Source organism: Ascaphus truei, chromosome 6 (assembly GCF_040206685.1).
Source record: "Ascaphus truei isolate aAscTru1 chromosome 6, aAscTru1.hap1, whole genome shotgun sequence".
Lineage (NCBI taxonomy): Eukaryota > Metazoa > Chordata > Amphibia > Anura > Ascaphidae > Ascaphus > Ascaphus truei.
In genome coordinates, this window is record NC_134488.1 from 31,626,108 (window position 1) to 31,649,010 (window position 22,903).

A 22,903-nucleotide genomic window follows, 5' to 3' on the forward strand; every position below is an offset into this window, starting at 1 on the left:
ATAACTTTAATATATCGATAAAATAACCCAGTAAATCTTCCCCAGTGCTGGACGTGACGGTTTCGCTGTGTGTGTCGCAGTGTCCTGCGCCTCTCTGCTGTCCCACGGTCCCCTCCTGTGATATCAGTTACGTCTCTGCCTGTGACAGGGACAAGCAGGAGGGGGGGGGTTGGAAAGAGCGGGATTTTATATGATGAAGTTTCTGACTGAGCTTCTTCAGCAGTGCGGGATCCGCAGTGTTACAATGCAGCTCCAGTGTATCTTCCTGTCACCTGGGGAGAGCTGACAGTCCTGTGACATACATTGATGTGTGTGACACCTGTAACTTCCTGTACCTTCAGTGATGTCATCAGTGACAACATGGTGACTTCCTGTTCTACCTTTTTTTTTTTTTTTTTTTTTTAAATGCGCAAATCCTTTACATGCTTTCTTTCCAGCAGAACTTGGCTTTAATAAATAATTACAATAGGTTGTAATTCAATCCACTGTGCTCTTCAGAGTTCCCTTCACACCTGTTTACTGTTCGTGATTTGAAAAAACTACCGTTTTTCATTGATGTGCCTCTTTGACAAACCTTTTTGCCGCTGTCCGCTGTGATCCTTTTCTTGCCATCCATGTGGTGTGTGCAGGTGCTTAAAAAAAATGTACACCTCTTGGGGCCACCAAAAGTCTGGGCAAGTTGCCGTAGCGATAATTAGCGCTGTGCTATATTGATGAAGCCATTTAATGCCTTAACCGCTTTGAATGAGTTAAGACGCCCATGCACATGCAGAACTGCGGCCAGAGCCTCGGCTAAGACCGTCCCTGCTCCATCGTGTTAATGAGCCGGGAGTAACGCCCTCCTCTCCCTGTTTATCTGCCCCCTTCTCTCCCCCTCTCTACCCTTGTCTCTTTCTTTCTGCTCCATTCTGTCTCTCGCTGCTCTCTCTGTCTGTCTCTGTCTCTCTCTCTCTCTCTCTCTCTCTCTCTCTTTCTGCCTCCTCTCTCTCTGCCTCCTCTCTCTCTCTCTCTCTGCCTCCTCTCTCTCTCTCTCTCTCTCTCTCTCTCTGCCTCCTCTCTCTCTCTCCCTCTCTCGGCCCCTTCTCTCTTTTCTCTCTCTCTGTGCCCCTTCTCTCTCTCTCTGCCCCTTCTCTCTCTCTCTCTCTGCCCCTTCTCTCTCTCTCTCTCTCTCTCTCTCTCTCTCTCTCTCTCTCTCTCTCTCTCTCTCTCTCTCTCTCTCTCTCTCTCTCTCTCTCTCTCTATCTCTCTATCTCTCTATCTCTCTATCTCTCTCTCTATCTCTCTCTGCCCCTTCTCTCTCTCTCTCTCTCTGCCCCTTCTCTCTCTCTCTTTCTCTCTGCCCCTCTGTCCTCCAGCATGCTAGGACCTGAAGGATTCCCTTGTCTGCAAGCTCGGGCCCTGGGGCAGCTGCCCTGACAGCAGGAAACCGCGTGAACTGAATGGAAAAAAGAGCGACACAGAGAGACAGAGATGTGGGCGGCCCTGGGATTAGCAGTTTCCCCCTGACATCACTGCCCAAATAAGGAGTTTTCAAATAAACGTGCTTTTTTTAATTCCCCCTTCTTCCTTCTAATACAGCATGTGCTGCAGAGCAGGCGGAGGAGTAAGCAGGTGAGAGGCACTTCCAACTCATTTATATTTCTAGCTTCGCTGCTGTCCAGTGCCAGAGGGGGTTACACTACTGGTCCCTCTAGTGCTGAAGGGGTTAACCCAGTAGGGGCTGATTAAGTAGATGGTCTCTTCCCCCCCTCCCGCCCCCCCCCCCCCTCCTGTGACGAGCTCACTGAATATTTTAATGAGGAACCTGCTGGTGCCCAGAGGCTCCTGCCCCGTGCAGTGAGGGCAGCTGAGGGTCTTCACACAGCGTAGACAATGTAGTCAGTCAGATCGGTGTGGGTCTCAGGTGCAGGCTTGTGGGTCCCCCCCCCCCATATCAGGTGCTAACACTATTTAGGATTTTGTCTACTTTGATTTTTTTAGGGGAGACTCACCGACCCATCACTCAGAGCGTCCCTCCCTTATTCTCTCCTTCACCTTTCTCATAACGTGAGGTCTGTAACCGTCTCATACCTCTGTGTATCTCCTCCTCCCCGTCTACATTTCTCCATCTCCCCCTCTATCTCTCCGTATCCCGCTCTCTGGCTCTCATGGGGGATCTGATCGCTGGCTCTGCCAGCATTATATGTGGCCTTTGTCTGGGAATGTAAAGGTTGCTGTGGGGTTTGTTTCCGGGGTATTTTGCTGTGAGGGAAGTGACCGCCCCAAGGGTCTGCAGTCCTATAAAAGGAGGATTTTGTGCTTTGATTTTATTTCCTATTCTCCGCGTGATGGAAATGCTTCATTTGTTGAATCCCTGCAGCATGAGTGAGATTAACTCCTGTGCTGCCCATGGGTTAGCGGAGTCACTGCTGGTGGCATCGCTGTCACCTGTCCCTGAAATTCTTGGACATCTCTGAAAAGGAGACAGTGGCAAGGACTGTATTCTATCTGCATATCTCTGTATATTAGAGTGTAAGCTCTGTGAGGCAGGATTCCCCCCTCAGTATATTAGAGTGTAAGCTCTGCAGGAATCCTCTCTCTGCATTGTATCCGTACCCCCCTGTATATTAGAGTGCAAACTTTGTGGGGCTGGATTCCCCTCTCCCTGTATTGTCTGGATACTTGCATCTCCCCCTCAAGTAATGTCTGTACTACAATGTTTTGCATGCAGCACAGTCACAGCTATGCGTCCATAAGATTGTAAGCTCTTTAGAACAGATCAGCCTTGTGCGTTATAAAGACCGGGGCGGGGGTGTGTGGGAGGTGCCCTCCAGATTCAGTAATGTCTGTGTGTGCGGCTCTGTCCTGGGATGAGAAAGGAGTGCTTGTTACTCAGCCTCGTTATGTTCCTGCTGGGACCCCACAGCTCAGTCAGGATGTAGGGGAACCCCCCCCCCCAACACACAGGCCGACCTGTCTGAATGGGGGTTGGGGGCGCATAGATAGGCATTCTCTTTCTTTAACCCAATTCAATGCCAGAGACTGTAGGGGTTAAAGCCCGCAGCCCGATTTAGCACAAGTGAAAGCACTTCATCATGTAACGCTGCCCTTGAATGACTGAAGATGTTCCCAGTGTAATCGACTCCCTGGCTTCTTGTACAGGAATTGATACATTTTTATTTTCTGAGGGTTTGTGGTATTGTAGCCTTAATGTCTGTTAATGGTTGTGCAGACCATTAACCCTTTACAATATTTACCCTGCCATTTTTAGAGAAGCAACTGGGATAAAGTGCGTGCGTACGTACGTGCGTATAAGCAAAGAAGAAAGAGTCCCTAAAGGAGCACTTGGGTTTACCAAAGTTAAGCAAAAGTTTATTAAGTGTCACATAGAATAAAAAAAACAGTATGGAAAATGATTAAATAAAATACCATAGACTCCCTGCACGAATCCTCAAGAAATCAATGATGCTCGGGCCAAATTGAATCACAATGAGAAAAATGGCATGTATATGCACACGAAATATGAATAAGAGTGAATTACTCCAGATATGAATCCACATATAAGGGATATCTAGGCTGATAACCAGGTATACAGCACTAAGTAGCCAAGAGAGACAGATTCTAACCAGACGATGCTGTACAGTATGGCACAACACACCACAGTAACACGGGAGAGATATAGTGCTATTAATTAACCAATGTGCAGAATTTGGACAATGCCCTACAAATACATACATACATATACATACATATACACAAACACACTACACACACACACACACACACACACTATACACACACACACACACACACTACACACACGTGTGTGCATATATTACACATATACATACACCTTGGTTTATGTACGTATATACACCCGCATACATAATATATGTATGTATGTGTATATATATATATATATATATCGATGTACTGGTGTATACACTGCAGGTACTGTACATTCTGCATACATTAGAAATTAGCTAAATATTCTTCAAAGTACTGTATTTGACTACTATGGGGACATTAAATATAAAAACATAACACATTTCACCCATTAAACATGTCCCTGTCATTAGGTCACTTTGCTCCTATGCGTGACTGACTCTTTAACCCATTAAACATGTCCCTGTCATTAGGTCACTTTGCTCCTACATGGGACTGACCCTTTGGTGGGTTTTCCTTGATCAGGTGCAGAGAATGGCAGAGCAGGACTGTGTGAGTTACAGCTCAGGAGCAGACACAGGCGGAGTCCAGCGGTGACATGTCGTAAGCTGTAACTTGCCCACTCTGCTCCTGCGCTGCCCATAACAGCCCGGCTCTGACACGCGCTGCCCATAACAGCCCGGCTCTGACACGCGCTGCCCATAACAGCCCGGCTCTGACACGCGCTGCCCATAACAGCCCGGCTCTGACACGCGCTGCCCATAACAGCCCGGCTCTGACACGCGCTGCCCATAACAGCCCGGCTCTGACACGCGCTGCCCATAACAGCCCGGCGCTGACACGCCCTGCCTATAACAGCCGGGCTCTGACGCGCCCTGCCCATAACAGCCCGGCTCTGACGCACCCTGCCCATAACAGCCCGGCGCTGGCGCTGTCTGCTGCTTTGGTATACTGATACCCCAGTTGTACAGGATGCTTTTCTAGCTGCAGACTTGCACCTCCGCCTGAGCCCCTGAGGAAGGAGAGATGGCATCTTTCCTAACAGCAGCTGTAGAAGCACCTTGGGGGGAGGGGGGGGAGAGGGGAAAGATACACTTCTGGGCACAGAACGGGGTGACTAATACCCTGCAGTGAGGTAGGAGGGATATCTGGGTGACGAGCAGGAGGGAGGTTTAACCTTCAGCAGGAATATCGGCAGTTCCCACTACTGCACTATAAAGGCGCAGTAACCTAATGACCATAATGGGTTAAAGGTACACTGCCGGCTCTTACATGGGACTGACCCTTTAACCCATTTAACATGTCACTGTAGTGATGTCACTTTGCTCCTACATGCCTGCTTTAACCTTTTCAGTGCCAGTGGGCACATGAGCTGATTGTTGTACGAGATGTTAATTCCTTTAAGTGGCGGTGTATTCACCAGCACAATGAGCCCCAGTGTCCTGCGGGGACACAGACAGGCTCTGCTCCTGCGGCTTTCCTGAAAACCACATCCACTTCACACCTATGTGCTATGTACTGTATATAACGTGCTACGTAAACAGAGTGTACTGGATATTACAGTGGTATACACACTGGCACAGCGTCTCATCTTGACCACATGTAGGCAGCGCTCCCCGTGCGATGGTGAGAAGCAGCACAGAGAATGTGTTTTCCCTGTCGAGGGTCCCCGGAGCGGTCCCTCGGTGTTTGCATGTTAAGGGTCTCATAAGGTCAGACACAGAACCACTGCTTCCTATTTATCTGTGCATGGGCAGTCACTGGCAGACTGCTTTCATAAAGTGCTGATGAGCAGTGTCCACTTATTATTTGGCAAGACGTGTGTGTGTGTGTGTGTGTGTATGTGTGTGTGTGTGTGTGTGTGTGTGTGTGTGTGTGTGTGTGTACAGACACACACACATTTATTCACACATACATCAGTATCTACAGTATAAGTTTATTTATATAACGCCAAACAGTGTACACAGCGCTTTATAAAAGAGACAATACAATACAGGGAGGTATAATACAATAAGTGCAGAAAACATATAATCAGACTATAGGAAAGGAAATCCCTGCCCTTGAGAGCTGACAATCTCAGTGGTATGTTAGAAGACTTACAGATAACAGGTAAAGGATTATAAGTCTACATTATTGAAGCGTGTGTTGTTATTATAAAGAACATTTACGAGAATGCCACATGAACCATTAGATTACATGAAGATACAAGCAAGATGAGGATCAGCCCGGGAGAGCGGCGGGGAGACTCCATGTCGTAGCAACACTTGCAAGATTGTTCAAGACATTTGGATTGGGAAGAAAAAGGAATAAAAAGCAGCGGTGAATACTTGTCTTACCTCCGATTTGCAGATGACGTTGTTATTTTTGCCACGAGCCCAGAAAACCTCCAGCAACAAATGGGAGAACTCGCCGAAGCCAGTAAGGAAGTGGCCTCCTTATGAACAAGACCAAAGTGATGTTCAACAAATGTGTCGCCCCTTCAAGGATCGAAGTAAATGGAATTGAACTAGAAGTCAAAAGACTATGTCTACCCTGCCCGGCAAATAACAATGGATAGGGGACCTTTCAAATGAAATCAATAGGAGAATGAAGGTGGGATGGAGGCTTTTGGAAGAAACATGACAATCTTTAAAGGGAACCTCCCACGATGCCTCAATGTTCGACCTGTGTATTCTGCCCCCGCTCACGTATGGATCTGAAACTGGGACCCAGAATGTGAGGACAACTCAGAGGCTTCAGATAACGCAGAGAAGTATGGAGAGATGCATGCTGGGTATAGCCCAAAGAGACCAGAAAAATTATTAATGGTTTCAAAACCAAACAAAAAAGTCTGCGACATCCTCACAAGGGTGAAGAAATTAAAATGGCGGTGGGCTGGACATATCGCAAGAAATAATCATCGTTGTACAAAGATGGTAGGCTACTGGACCCCGAGGGTAATTAAAAGCCTAAGACGACAATCAAAAGTAAGATTAGTACCTGGGAGATCCTTAGGGAGGCTTCATCCAATAGTGAGGAGACACGGGCTAAGGCTGCGCTTATAGTGCCTTGCGATACGACGTCGCTCCAAAACAAATGCATTGTCGCCATCGCAAGCGCTAATAGTAAGCACGACGGGAGCGACGTCGCAATCAAAAATGTGGTGGGCGATCAAATTTGATTTTTCAGAGGCTGTCGTCACGTGACAGCCTCTGAACCAATCAATGGCCAGGTCGCTAGCGACGTCGCTGCAAAGCGAAATTCAACTTTTGCGGGTGGCGACGGTGACATCCGTCGCGGGCAATATACGCGCGGCCTAAAGATCAGAGGTAGATGTGAGCTAGGAGAGGTGTGTGAGAGACACAGGCAGACACAGACAGAACTGGAAGCCTCGGGAGGTGAGACTGTGCCAGCGATGTGAGCTAGGAGAGGTGTGTGAGAGACACAGGCAGACACAGACAGAACTGGAAGCCTCGGGAGGTGAGACTGTGCCAGCGATGTGAGCTAGGAGAGGTGTGTGAGAGACACAGGCAGACACAGACAGAACTGGAAGCCCCGGGAGGTGAGACTGTGACAGCGATGTGAGCTAGGAGAGGTGTGTGAGAGACACAGGCAGACACAGACAGAACTGGAAGCCCCGGGAGATGAGACTGTGCCAGCGATGTGAGCTAGGAGAGGTAGAAGATGAAACCCACTTCCTGCTGCGCTGCACACAATACTCTGAAGTGAGGAGCGCCCACCTGGAGAAACTCACAGCTCTTATCCAGAACTTTAATAATATAGAAGAGAACCAAAAAATAGAGATCCCCCTGGGAGGAACTGAACCCACAGCAGGACTGGCTGCACACTATATCAGCACCTGCCACAGGCTGAGACACCTACTAATACCCACATCCATGTGTGTAACTTACCCATGTACCGTGCAATCATTGTACCATACCCATTATTCATGTACTGTGCAATCATTGTACCCTACCCCCTATTATTCATGTACTGTGTAATCATTATACCCTACCCCCTATTATTCATGTACTGTGTAATCATTGTACCCTACCCCCTATTATTCATGTACTGTGTAACCATTATACCCTACCCCCTATTATTCATGTACTGTGTAATCATTATACCCTACCCCCTATTATTCATGTACTGTGTAATCATTATACCCTACCCCCTATTATTCATGTACTGTGTAATCATTATACCCTACCCCCTATTATTCATGTACTGTGCAATCATTATACCCTACCCCCTATTATTCATGTACCGTGCAATCATTATACCCTACCCCCTATTATTCATGTACTGTGTAACCATTATACCCTACCCCCTATTATTCATGTACCGTGCAATCATTATACCCTACCCCCTATTATTCATGTACTGTGTAACCATTATACCCTACCCCCTATTATTCATGTACTGTGTAACCATTATACCCTACTCCCTATAATTCATTTACTGTGTAACCATTATACCCTACCCCCTATTATTCATGTACTGTGTAACCATTATACCCTACTCCCTATAATTCATTTACTGTGTAACCATTATACCATACCCACTATTATTCATGTACTGTGTAACCATTATACCCTACTCCCTATTATTCATGTACCGTGCAATCATTATACCCTACCCCCTATTATTCATGTACTGTGTAACCATTATACCCTACTCCCTATAATTCATTTACTGTGTAACCATTATACCCTACCCCCTATTATTCATGTACTGTGTAACCATTATACCCTACCCCCTATTATTCATGTACTTTGTAATCATTATACCATACCCACTATTATTCATGTACTGTGTAATCATTATACCCTACCCCCTATTATTCATGTACTGTGTAACCATTATACCCTACCCCCTATTATTCATGTACTGTGTAACCATTATACCCTACCCCCTATAATTCATTTACTGTGTAACCATTATACCCTACTCCCTATAATTCATTTACTGTGTAACCATTATACCCTACTCCCTATAATTCATGTACTGTGTAACCATTATACCCTACCCCCTATTATTCATGTACTGTGTAACCATTATACCCTACCCCCTATTATTCATGTACTGTGTAACCATTATACCCTACCCCCTATTATTCATGTACTGTGTAATCATTATACCCTACCCCCTATTATTCATGTACTGTGTAACCATTATACCCTACCCCCTATTATTCATGTACTGTGTAACCATTATACCCTACCCCCTATTATTCATGTACTGTGTAACCATTATACCCTACCCCCTATTATTCACGTTTTAGCAATACTGAAATGTTCTTTCGCCATGCCAATAAAGCTGATTTGATTTGCTAGAGGTGTGTGCACGTATGTGTGTGTGTAGATGTATATATGTGTGTTTGTATATTTGTGCACACATACATAATGATGCCTGTGTACAGTCTGGCGGGGTGTCTGGGAACCCGGCTGCCAAACAGTGTCGGGATATCACATACTATGGCAGCTGTTCCGGTTCTCAAACCCACAGCCTATGTTCTCACTGCACAAATAAGTAGAGTTGTCAGATAGGTGAAGTCAGAACTGTCACACGGCGCTTGTACACAACACTCCCCCCCCCTTCCCCTCAGCGGTGTAGTCACACCTCGGGAATGTAGTGTACAAGGAAGACTTGCCAGCATTGTAGCAAAGATATATAGATGGACCACCTGTGTAATACAGAGAGGAGGCAACCTGACATAAGGACCTCCTTATGACTGCATTCCCGTTATATAATAGAGTAGGAACACGTACCTACCTCTCCCTCCCTCCTAATATAAAGGGACACCTGCCTGGCACTGCTAAAACACAGGGACACATACCTCTTACTCCTAATACACAGGGACATGTATCTCTCCCTCCCTAATAAACAGGGACACATGCCTCTCACTTCCTCCTCATACACAGGGACAAATACCTGTGATTCCTAATACACAGGGATACGTACCTCTTACTCCTAATACACAGGGACAGGTACCTCCCTCCTAATACCGGAGATATCAGGGACACATACCTCTCACCCCCTCCTAATACACATACATCAGGGACACCTACCTCTCACCTGTCCTAATACAGAAACTTACACACATTTCCTCTATAAGATAATTAAGATGTAATTTGGGCATCTGTCTCTACACAAAGTCATAATAACACAGTCCCCTCATCCAGCTCCCCAAACAATGATAAGACTCAGTAGAGAGTTAATAACATTGTACTTGGATATTCTCTCCTCTGTCTCTCGGCTTAATTTACACTGAATATCTGAGATATCATTACCCAGCAATGCACTAATTAGCATCTGAAAGCAATCAGACACACATCGCGTGTGCGGTGTTTCATTAACCCTTCGGGGAAAGCATTTCCCTGAGGTTTCTTACAAGCTAGACGGGAACGATAAGTAAGCTGTTGTATTGCGATATGCTGCGGAAGCATTAACACTGAATGCCAGGAGATCTTCGCAATATGTCGTGATATATTGTGGCAGCATGAACACAGAGTGCCATGGGATCTCTGAGACATGCTGAGAGAGATTAACACGTGATCACAGGATAAATCTGAGGGTTATGTTAAACTTTGTCACACTGAGCATATATAGGTGAGCAGTCATATTCATTGATTTTTTACACCGAGCACAGGTCAGTTGTTGAGTTGTGTTGTCAATCTGGAATATGAGGCGTTTCCACCAAGAGCTGTTCAAACGGCAAATAATAATATTTTTAGCATTGAAGTCCAGAGGAAAGTGTTGAATTTCTGTACTGGTTGAAAGAAATAAATTGCCCATATGTGTGTTGGTGCAATGAGGTAACGCACAATAGGAATGGACCAGATTTACTCCAAATAAGGAATGAGATACAGTAATATATTGTAGCTGCAGAAGTAAGCTAGGCCAGCATCTCCCTCTGACCCCGAGATATCCGTACACATTTTCCTGTGAGGATTCTTTAGCATTCCTTTATTGTAATAACCTCCACCCCCCTATGCTGGGATGCTGTTCCATGGATCCACTACCCTTTACTGAAAGTCCATGGAGTCTCTCATTCCCCCCCCCCCCATCCCTGCTTTATCATGACCCCCTCACTCTTCCCTTTCCCTATTTGGTTCTCTCAGGTCCCCTTCCTCCTTTCAGTCCCGAATCCCACTCTCCCTCCTTTCTCTCATATCCCTCTGTGTCACCTGGCAGTGAACTGGTTAAGCAATCTGCACACTGTTTTGCCCCTGCCCCCCCCTGGTTTTGGGTACCATTTCTGTCCCTGTTTTCTCTCCGTTCAGCATTTTCTCTCTGTGCTTTTCTTCCTCCAGCTGCGGCCCTCGTCCTCCTAATAGATCAGCACACAGCACTTTTCCTCCTGCATCTGTCTCACGCTCAACTGGGTCACGTCCTGTAAAGCCCCAAACACACACACACACACACACACACACACACCAGGGACCAGTCTCTAAATGTGATTTCTCTCTCCCCCACTACAGAACTAGATCTCAGGGTGATTGTGAACGAAACGGCGTCTGTGGATCTAAGTCAGTGTTGTTACCGTGCATAAGAGTAAGTGTCTGTATTTCGTTGTATCACACAATTTATCTGAGCGGTTACCAACCCTATATTTTTGTTCTACACCCACCCTGACGAGAGAACTTCCTGTACCCAAACAGAATGTCTCGGGTTTGTCACAATGCCTATACACTGTTCTCATGACATCTATATCTCTCCCACTTAACTTCAGATAATTCATTTCAATTTAACAAAACAGATAACTTTACAAGTAGATATTCAGCTTAGTCGATATTCACTGTTGTCCTGCTTTTTCAGCACCTTGAAGTTTAGTGTGTGTGTGTGTGTGTGTGTGTGTGTGTGTGTGTGTGTGTGTGTGTGTGTGTGTGTGTGTGTGTGTGTGTGTGTGTGTGTGTGTGTGTGTGTGTGTGTGTGTGTGTGTGTGACCTCCACCGTATTTCAAATAAAAAGATCACTTGTGAGCACATTCACATGTCTTAGGCAGGTCTGCAGCCCTGCTTTTCACCATTATCCCCAGCATACAACTGCAGCAAGGGATTCTGGGAAATTCTGGGAACGTGGTGGTAAACCCTACAGTCTTGAAAATTGCAAAGCCAGCAGTACAACCAACTTCACACTGATGATACCCATTAAGGTTGAAACATGTCTGTGAGTGGTTTCTCTGGCTTTGCATCTGATTCCCATGCTGTGCTTTAATGCTGTGTTAACAGCGAGCAATAGCTTATATGAGCTCCATGTAACAATGGTTTTTCAGGCAAAAGGTGACACGTGTGCTCATTTGCATGTCATTTCCCAGAATCCCTTGCTGCAGTGGAAGCACTGTATGCTGGGGATAATGGTAAAAGGCAGGGTTGCAGACTTGCCTAAGGCTGCGGTCCCAGTCATCACTGTGACACGCGCGCCGGGGGGGGGGGTCGGCGCGTGCACAGCGCTAACCGCGGTCTCCAGGGAGAGAGGGAGATTGCGACAGGAGGGGGCGTGGTGAGTATTTTGCGGGGCGTAGCCATGACCTCACGCGGCTGGTTCGCCCTCATTGGCTGAACCGCCGGTGGGGGCGTGGCCACGGCTCTGTCGCAAGTTCCACATACAATTTTTTTTGTATGTGGGAAAACTTGCAGTACAGCGCGGCTGCTAAATGCGCGCCGACGCTTGTACTTGTCCCGGATAGATTGGGAGGCGGTGCTTGTGCGCACAGCGCATCAGAGGCGTGCGCTGTAGAACGCACTGGGACCGCAGCCTGAGACATGTGAATGTGCTCACAAGTGATCTTTTTATTTGATATATATATATATTCTCTGTATCTCTATGTATGTCTCTGAATCCCATAACCTCTCCTACAGTATATCTCAATACACATGCTGCTTTCCCATGACGAGGGGACTGTCTTATTGTAACCATCCTATCTTGTTTTTGTTTATCCCCTCAGATCTGTGGAACCTTCTCCCCATCCACTGAAGGCGCTTGGGACTGACAATACTTTTCTGTGATGATTCCCAAAGCTTCAGGTTTCCAAATCTTCAGATAAACAGCAAGAGCAGCACTTTGAAGTCTCGCCACTATCAGCTTGGGGGAGGGGTAAAAAATGGCGAGACTCAAACCTTGCACTGGGTTGACTGGAACAATATTTGGACTCAAAGTCATGCAGTGTGCTCTCTTTGAAGTGACTGGTCATGGGTTACCAATGTGAACTGCGCTGATACTGGAATTTAAATTTTTTCATCCGACAGAAGCAGAGACTTGGTAAAAACCTCAAACCAATTTTAAGCTCTTTCGGCTCATCCCGGAGGTGCAATGCAGTGTCTCCACAGAGCTTATAATGGTTGTTAGCCAATGTTGCCTACCAGAACTTTACAAACATAGCACTGGGAGCCCCCACTGAAGGTGATGGAGCCAGAGCAAAGCCAAAAGAGCACAAGGAAGTCGGAGGAAGGTGTGAGGAAAAGACTGACCAAAGGGGAGGCGTTGCAGGGCAGTGTCCCCCCAGAAGTAGCCTATTCTGCCAGCTCCCAGGGAGACGTGCTACCGCAGCAGCACTTCCCAAGTTCCCTGAAGATCCCAAGGGAAGGTCCCCAAAGGAGAGTGGGGAGGCCGTGCAAGTTGAAAGGTCCAGCATTTGAAAAGCCCCACGTCTCCAAACCACAGCCCACGTCACCAGCATTCATGCCCCCTGGGGCGGCACTAGAGCACGGCCTGGAAGAACCAGCATGGCAAGTAATAGATCCAATACAACCAGGTCCCTCCGGGTCCTTCTCTTCCTCTGCGCTGCATGCCAGGCCCACCCCTTCGAACCCTCCCGCTGTCCTTTCCACAGAAGAATCCACTCAGAAACCTTATGTCCACCGGCCATCTCCAGTTTCCCTAAAACAAGTGGAGGAGTCCCACAAAAAGGAGAAGAAGCCCCAAAAGCCAGGGAAATACATCTGCCAGTACTGCAGCCGGCCGTGTGCCAAACCGAGTGTCCTCCAGAAGCATATCAGGTCACACACCGGAGAACGCCCCTACCCGTGCATCCCGTGTGGCTTCTCTTTTAAGACGAAAAGCAACCTGTATAAGCATAGGAAGTCTCACGCTCACAGGATAAAAGCTGGGCTGGCCTCAGAAATCGGAGCAGAGATGTACCCGTCCAGCCTGGAAATTGAGAGGCTTGGAGGAGAGGAGATCGAAGATCCAACTGAAGGGGAAAGCACAGACTCTGAAGACGAGACGGGCACAATGTCGAGCCTGGCAGAGCTCTCCCCCCGGCAGAAGCATGGTCTGCTATCCCGAAGTTCCCACTGTGCAGGAAGCCGACAAGGTACGAGCCATGATCTTTTCTCCCTATCCCATCCAAGCCTGTCCCTGACAGAGGAGGAGAGTGTGCAGTTTGCAGAACCCCCACCGGATCTCAGCCAGAAGTCTGAAGAAACCCATACTATAAAACAGAAGCTTGCGCTCCGTCTCAGCGAGAGGAAGAAGGCCAACGATGAGCAGACGTTTCTCAGCCCAGGGAGCAAAGGAAGCACAGAATCCGGTTATTTTTCCCGTTCGGAAAGTGCAGAACAGCAGATAAGCCCACCCAATACCAACGCAAAGTCTTATGCAGAAATCATCCTGGGGAAATGCGGGAGGATTGGGCAGAGAACTTCAATTCTGGCCACTCCTCTTCCATCCCAAGGAGCCATAGAGGAAAAGCAAAGCATGGTGCCGCTGTCTGTGCCCAGGACTCAGGTCATCGAACACATCACCAAGCTCATTACCATTAACGAGGCTGTGGTAGATACCAGTGAGATAGACAGTGTAAAGCCAAGGAGAAGCTCGCTGTCTAGGCGGAGTAGTATTGAGTCTCCGAAGGCGGTGTTATACCGAGAGCCATTCCAGTTCGATGTCAAGTCCCCGGGCTCCATCGGCCATCTGGATGCCAAGAGCTTGGCTGACAAAACGAAAGCCGAACAATCATTCCTATCACTTCAGCAATCCCACAGTGCCACAGAGACTGTGCCTCTTCTCAGAAGCCACTCAATGCCTTCCCCAGCCTGCACTATAAGCTCTTCTCATACTTTCAGAGCTAGCTACTCATTCGATGACAGGATCGTAGATTCTGACGTCTTAAGCCACAGTCACACGTTCTCCTCTCACCCACGGCTGCTGAAAAGACAACCGGCAATAGAACTGCCTTTGGGAATGGAGTATTCCTCGGAGGAAAGCAGCTCAACAAGCAAAGATGCCCCCGGCAAAACTGGCGATGAACTGATAGCCAAAGACTGTGACTCTTCCAAAAAGTCACGGAAAGGTGGAAGAGTCAAGGGTTTGATCTATGAATGTAACATGTGTGGTGCTCGTTACAAGAAAAGGGGCAACTACGAAACCCATAGGAAATACTACTGCTCCGATGTGCAGATTTTGAAACCACACGATGGAGCATCTCACAGCTCCTCGGAAACCAGAAAGGGACTTTCAGAGCATGAAACATGGCCTCAGATGTTACATTACAAGCTAGGGCCAGGTCTAGAGCTCACTCCCCTAAGGAAAAGACGGAAAGAGAAGAGTCTGGGGGATGATGAAGAGCCTCCATCCTTTGACCTGCCCGAGTATCAACCATCTGCCACAGCAACGGGATCCCACTTTGCCACGTCCAATACAGCTTTAAATTTATCTCGGGATGCAGGGAAGACTTCTGTAGATCAAAGTGAGCCCATGTCATTGTCCGATATCCACTGCAGGACACAAGCTTTGGAGAGTAAAGAGAAGACCATGATCTCAAAAGAGATCTCCGTCATACAACACACAAGCTCCTTCGAGAAGTCAGAGTCAATGGAGCAGCTGAGTAGCTTTGATGAGGAAGATAAGCCGGTAGCACATAGCTCTTCCTGCACTGTAAGTCAGCACCCTCGGTCGACTCACTCCTTACAGCCAAAGCTGGTTCGTCAACACAACATTCAGGTCCCAGAGATCCTAGTCACAGAGGAGCCAGACAAGCCAGAAACTGAGCCCGACCCGCCTCCCAAAGAGCAGGAGAAAGCAGAGGAGTTTCAGTGGCCACAGAGAAGTCAAACCCTCTCTCAGCTTCCTGCAGAGAAACTCCCTCCAAAAAAGAAGAGGCTTCGCTTAGTGGAGATGGCTCAGTCCTCAGGGGATTCCAGCTTTGAGTCAATGTCCCTAACCCGTAGTCCCAGCCAGGAAAGCAGCCTCTCCCATGCCTCCAGTCATTCAGTCTCGTTTGACCGGGAAGAGGTAGGCAAAGCGGACGTGACCAGTCAAGCTCCTACCATGTCTTCTCCCACCAAGTCCTTCGGGCATCATATGCTGACTGTCCCCTCTCAACATCACCATGTCAGAGAGATGAGGCGGTCGGCTTCAGAGCAGACACCAAATGTGTCTCATACGTCTCAAATATCAGAGAATCGCAGCAAATCCTTTGATTATGGCAGCTTGTCACCGGCTGCAACGTCTGGTCCGACAGCACAGGAACGGAGGAAGTGCTTCTCAGTCCGACAGACTTCTCTTAGTAGGCATGTGGAGCACGATCCAGAATTAATACTTCGAGGCTTGAAGGAGACAGAGCAGCTTCCTTCATCAAGCAAACCCACTGGCAAGAGCTTTCATCATCAGTCTCCGGTTATATCCCACGAGGAGCGGCAGAGCGATTCACCCCAACCAAAGCAAAGTCCAGAGACAAACCAACCGTTGACTGAAGAACTGCAGGAGGAGACTTACTTACCACAACAGCTATCTCTCTTCCCAGTCCAGCCTTTACTGCGCCTGCAAGAGCATGCTTCAGAGCTGTTCCCATCTCAAGCCACGTCTGATCTCCTCTCTGCTCCTTTTCCTATTCCTCGCATAACTTCGCTTTTTCACACACCCCTACAGCAAGCACTTGTTCACCCAGGACAACTTCAGTTACCCCAGCATCTAACGGCACACCCAGTGGATATTGCCTTCAGACAACACACTTCATTTTTACCCTTGCCTTACCCTGGGTCTTCACCAATTCCTCCCAGCTTCTTCCTGCCAATACAACCCCAATTTGCTCTTCCGATGCCAACTGAAATAAGCAGGCACTTTTCACAAATAAAACCAATGCTCTCTCCTCCTGTGGGGATGTCCAGCCTCTCTTCCTGTATTGATTACTTTCCTGAAAGCCTTCATCCTCCCTCTTGCAATCCATTGGAGTCGGACGCTACCTCCGAGCATGTCCCGATACGCTCTGACCCAGTGGTATCCCTCGTCGTCCCGGTCAGAATTCAGACGCACATGCCATCATACGGGGCTGCAATGTACACCACACTCTCACAAATTCTGGTCACCCAGCCGCACTGCAGTCCGTCCTCGGTAGTCATACGGAAGTTTGATAACACCCGAACCAAGGGGTTCCACGGATTTGATTTGGCACACGTGTTACCGGAAGATCAGAGCAGCCTCTGCCAAACACCATATTTGCAGGTACCATTTCCAACAGTAGAGCGGAGCAGCTACATCCCACTCACATTCCCGGCTGAGAGCCCTGTTGGGTTTGACGGAAGCCCGTCATCTGTCGGCGGCAGTAAGCGCATGTTATCCCCTGCCGGAAGCTTGGAGCTCACGATGGAGACCCAGCAGCAGAAGAGAGTGAAAGAGGAGGAGGTCCAAGAAGAAGAAGGTCAAGAGGAGCTTCTGAAACCACCCCCCGCAGCACAGCCAGGCACAGAAGAGGGTAGGATGGTGAGCGTAGCTCCTCAGGTCACCAGGGGGCACTGCAGAGCTGAGCTTTCAACACCCACTACTGCTACCCCAGATCAGTCATTGACAAAGGATAGAAGCCAAAGTCCTTTGGCCCCAACACTTGCAGGGCCGCCACACGATAAATCACCGGAGTACAAAAAACAGGCGTACAGATGTAAGGTACCAGTCAAGAAGGAGGATTCTGAACCCTCCTCATACACCCCTCCCAGCTCTGGGGCACCAGTCAGCCTCGGTGCGTCGGGTCCACCGGAAGGTACAGATGCTAAAAAGGTACAGACATTCCCGACCCTTCACACAACCACTAATGTAAGTTGGTGCTACTTGAACTACGTCAAGCCAAATCATGCCCAGCAATCTGACCGAAGGGCTTCTGTTTACGCTAGCTGGTGCATAAGTTTGTACAACCCCAACCTCCCCGGTGTCTCCACCAGGGCGGCGTTGTCCCTCCTGAAGTCCAAGCAGAATACCGGCAAGGAGATCTACACCACGGCTGCCGATCCACACCCGGAAATGGGCCAGCTAGTGCCCTCCAGCGCTAGGAAACCCAAAATGACAGAGGTAAGAATCTCCCTTGTTTTCCTTAATCCAATGTAGCATTGCAGGCTCTTAATGCAGCAAAGGGGTTCAAAAGTGCTGTGTACCCACTCTCATTATACGTCTATAATGGCTATTAACAAGGTCATAAGTGCACCTCCTATTGCTAGGAGCAAGTAGTGGATGACTAGGAGGGACTTACCCTCTTAATGCTCTCTTCTTTACCCTACTCAGAATCCTCTAGGGCTGCCCTGGATACAGACAGGACAGTGGAGACAGGACATTGGCTTACCATACTGAGCATCCGTATATACTTTCAGCTCTTGATAATTAACACACTATGCTGAGTATCTCTATATACTGTACTTTCACCCCCTAGTAATGAGCACACTGCTCTGTATAATGATAAAGAGTATGTCTATACACTTCTGGACACAATAAACCATCTCCACCCAAGGGAAGACCGCACTGCAGAATTGGCCTAATCTAGAATGCGGACTCTCTGTGGCGCCCTTAACTGCCTTCTAAGCCACAGCAAATCCCAGGAACCGAGAGTCCTGCTCGGAGGCGGAGGGGTCCCTGTTTGTACTTTGGGGGTAATTAGAAGCCCACGTGGTCAGCTGTCATATTTGTGGGTCTGTGTCCTTAAGTAGAGAAGGCTTTAGTTGATAGTTCAGAGTCGTTGTCAGTGGACCTTTATATGGTACAGGGGGGAGTGGGAAGGATGCAGTAATTGCTAATACCGCGGGATTACAGCTCCAACCGCATCTCTGCTGCTCCCACAAACACTTCTTTTGAAATACCAAAACCTGGACTATAAACAATTTTACTAAATTCATCATCACTTTTCTGGGCCTCTGGGGACACTTATTTCAGGGTCCGGAAATCCCTGCGCGGTCACTAGTTGGCGGAGAGCTGCAGAAGTGCTGCCGCTAGGAAAACAGGCACTGTGCTGTTTCTGGGAAACACATTGGGGGCCTGCGTGCCGTAAATATGACACATGAAGCCTTTGTGGTAGGTGGCCCTCTCATAAAGGAACAGGAGCGAGGCTCTCCTATTGTACAGGAGTTGGGTACAAGACTGTAATGCGAGCAAAAGGGGTGTAAAGACGGTACCTCCCGAAACTATTGCAACTATTTCCTCTAAAATCTAATTGTTTTGGTTGTACATTCTCCCAAAAATATTTCATTTAAAAAAAGAATAGTAGTTGAAAGTTATGGTAGCCATACTGGTCCGGGAGAAAAGCGGGTTCAATGTAGGTGTAATATCTTATAAGGGACCAACATGAGTGCTTCATATATGACATTACAGTATACAAAGCTTTCCAAACATCTCAGGACTCTTCACATGTACAGAGCTTTCTGACCCTCACACGTCTCTCCTTCACATGCACAGAGCTTTCTGACCCTCACACGTCTCTCCTTCACACGTACAGAGCTTTCTGACCCTCACACGTCTCTCCTTCACATGTACAGAGCTTTCTGACCCTCACACGTCTCTCCTTCACATGTACAGAGCTTTCTGACCTTCACATGTCTCTTCTTCACATGTACAGAGCTTTCTGACCCTCACAGGTCTCTTCTTCACATGTACAGAGCTTTCTGACCCTCACACGTCTCTCCTTCACACGTACAGAGCTTTCTGACCCTCACAGGTCTCTCCTTCACACGTACAGAGCTTTCTGACCCTCACAGGTCTCTCCTTCACATGTACAGAGCTTTCTGACCCTCACACGTCTGTCCTTCACATGTACAGAGCTTTCTGACCCTCACACGTCTCTCCTTCACATGTACAGAGCTTTCTGACCCTCACACGTCTCTCCTTCACATGTACAGAGCTTTCTGACCCTCACACGTCTCTCCTTCACATGTACAGAGCTTTCTGACCCTCACACGTCTCTCCTTCACATGTACAGAGCTTTCTGACCCTCACACGTCTCTCCTTCACACGTACAGAGCTTTCTGACCCTCACACGTCTCTCCTTCACACGTACAGAGCTTTCTGACCCTCACACGTCTCTCCTTCACACGTACAGAGCTTTCTGACCCTCACACGTCTCTCCTTCACACGTACAGAGCTTTCTGACCCTCACACGTCTCTCCTTCACACGTACAGAGCTTTCTGACCCTCACACGTCTCTCCTTCACATGTACAGAGCTTGCTGACCCTCACACGTCTCTCCTTCACACGTACAGAGCTTTCTGACACTCACACGTCTCTCCTTCACATATACAGAGCTTTCTGACCCTCACACGTCTCTCCTTCACATGTACAGAGCTTTCTGACCCTCACACGTCTCTCCTTCACATGTTCAGAGCTTTCCAAGCCTCACAGGCCTCCCTGAGTCTCTAGCTACAACTAGTTTGTCCTCAGACTGTGGGGGTCACTCAGGCGGCCAGTGAAAGTTGCAGCATTGTTAGGGGTGACCCCGCGACCATGTTTGTCTTTATTTGTGTTAATCACTGACAAAAATATAACTTGTTCCTTGCAGGTAAATACGGGGGCTGCTGCCTTAAAAGGCCAATGACTCTCTCTTTTGTTACTGAGAGCTATAAAACTGTGATAGTGCCAGTTGGGGCACTATAGCAGGGAAACTGCAATTGAAAATCATGCCAATGTCCCTTCTGTTATTCTGTGCCCCTCTTTTTAGTCCACTGGCATCCCAGGTTGGGTAAATCTGCATCACCCCCCAAACATGCACTCAGTTGTCCTTTTCCCCAACAATGGGCTGCACTGGAGGATTCTGGGAAGGGGGCAGAACCAGGGTATAGAGCTTACTGGCGCATACAGGGGAGTGAGGAGAATCGTTACAATATGTAAATTAACAACCATCTGCTTCTTTCTGTGCCTGGGAAATAAGAATAGCTTTTTGGGGCTGTAGTTCATAAATTGGTACGAGTGAGCCCTGATAATCACTGCATATGCCGCTTTCCTGCACCTTTGGGGGGGGAGCACAGGTACACCTGCCTACTCCAGTGCGGAAGGAGTCAGCAAGGTCAGAGAAGGAGGAAGAGAAGAGGGGGAGGCACGAGGAGGAGGCACCGGTCGCCAGACGCAGTGAGCCTTCCCGTGTACGGATCTTCGAGGGAGGGTGAGTGCAGCCTCACGTTCTACTGCGGGAGGGGGGTGTTAGCGTGAGGAACATGTCTGAGAGATACAGCTGCTTTTCCATCTTACACACGGAGAGGTGAAATGGTTCTGGGTCTTACTCAGGATCACTTTTTTATTTTCTTATTGACAAACCTAAACTTCAGTTTTAAAACCTTAATTTAAAATGTTATTAAAGGGAGAGTGAGGGGCACCCTTTCCTTTTCACTTTCTCTTTTATTCACACTCATTTTTTTGTTCTATTTGCCGAGCAAATGCTTTCTTGCTGTTATCCTCCCTCTCTAGCTTTCTCCCTCACTTCTCTTTCCTCCCTTCCCTCGTTCTCCTCCCTTCTCTCTTTCCTCCCTTCCCTCGTTCTCCTCCCTTCTCTCCTCATTCTATCTTTCCTCCCTTGTTTCGCTCTCCTACCTTCTCTTTCCTCCCTCGCTCTCTCGTTTCCTCTCTTCATCCTCCCTTTCTCTCTCCTGCTTTTTCTTTCTACCCTTCTTCTTTCTTTTCCTGACTTTCTCTCTCTCTCTCTCTCTCTCTCTTCTTCTCTCTCTTCCTCCATCTTTTTCTGTCTCCCTTTGCCTCATTTCCTCTTACTCCCGTCTCACTTTCTGTCTCTCTCCCTCCCTTTCTCTCTCCATGTCTCTCCCACATATCTTTCTCCCCCTCCCATCAATTATTCTCTGCCCCCCTACTCTCCACACTTTCTTTCTATTCTCCTCTCTCCCTCCCCCCACGCTTTCGATCTCTTCCCCCCCCCTTTCCCCTCCTGCCCCCCACTGTTCTTGTTCTGTGAGAGGTAGAGGTGGCAGCATTCTAAAATCTTACATCATATGACCGCAGACTCATGTTAGCTCAGACTGGAGCTGATTGTGATGATCTCATCCCTCAGCCCTCTCCCCGCACACGCAGCAGTCTCCTGCTCAGTGTCCTCAAGGTGACATGCACAGAATGCTGTCATAATACAGAGGCTGGCAGTGCCAGCTTTTCCCCACACCCCCTCCCCCCTGGGTTCCAGAACCTGGCATTATTTGCTATGAGAAGGGGCTGTTGTGTAGTGATTACGTTTTTCTTTTCTTTTTTTAGACACCAGCTTGTGAATCCAATACACCACCTTTATTCCCTCTGTACAATAAATAATAATATTCCATCTTTTGGACAGAAATGCGATTCTAAATCTCCCCGTATCTCTGCTTGTACACTCAGATTTTTTTAAGGGTGGAATACAAATGCATTATTGAATTACTATTAATGGTCCCCCCCCCCCCCCGTAACGATTAAATGTGTGTTATAGCAGGGGTTCTCAAAATGTTCTGTAGCCTAAATCAGTGGTGCTCAACTCCAGTCCTCAACCCCACCCCCCTAAACAGGTCCGGTTTTCAGGATATCCCTGCTTTAGCACATGTGGTTCAATCAGTGGCCACCTGGGCTGAAGCTGAGATATCCTAAAAACCTGACATGTTGGGGGGGGGGGGGGGGGGGTGCTACGTGACAGAATGGCAGTGACCTATTTCATACGTTTGATCTGGGTGGATGACACCTATGCTTCAATAACGGCCCACTGGTGGCTATAGGGTTAAATAAATCTCCAAAGCAAGTTAGACACGGAGGATGTTTGATTTCCTCTGACTAATCCCTTCTATGTGATGTCACTGCGAGCGGCGGGTCACGCATGGCCCCTCTCCTTCTCTGGTCTCTGACAGGGGTAGGTCTGGCTAGGGGTGTTTTTTTGGGAAGCAGCGATAGTGTTTGGGGTCAGTAGTTCATGCACGGTCGTATAAGAGGCTAAATTGACATAAAGCCGGAGTTGTGGACACTGCCGGCAGTGCTCACCACTGTCCTATGCTTCATATCTGCCTGCAGACAAATGGGAATTTAAATGCAATTTGCCACGTAAATGACATTATGAAACGTTTACTCATCCTTA

General features: G+C 48.0%; 1 protein-coding gene across 2 annotated transcripts in view; it reads left to right on the forward strand.

The window, feature by feature from the left end:
* Nucleotides 1-1,405: 1,405 nt before the first annotated feature.
* HIVEP3 (HIVEP zinc finger 3) overlaps nucleotides 1,406-22,903 on the forward strand; it is a 68,815-nt gene continuing 47,317 nt past the window's right edge. The window contains exons 1-4 of one of the 2 annotated variants that reach the window (XM_075603847.1): nucleotides 1,406-1,611; nucleotides 11,109-11,181; nucleotides 12,575-17,904; nucleotides 20,838-20,971. In XM_075603847.1, the coding sequence (XP_075459962.1) occupies nucleotides 13,033-17,904; nucleotides 20,838-20,971 (5,006 nt within the window). In that variant the 5' untranslated portion in view covers nucleotides 1,406-1,611; nucleotides 11,109-11,181; nucleotides 12,575-13,032. The remainder of the gene's footprint in view (nucleotides 1,612-11,108; nucleotides 11,182-12,574; nucleotides 17,905-20,837; nucleotides 20,972-22,903) is intronic. The other variant, XM_075603848.1, reaches the window with a different exon arrangement.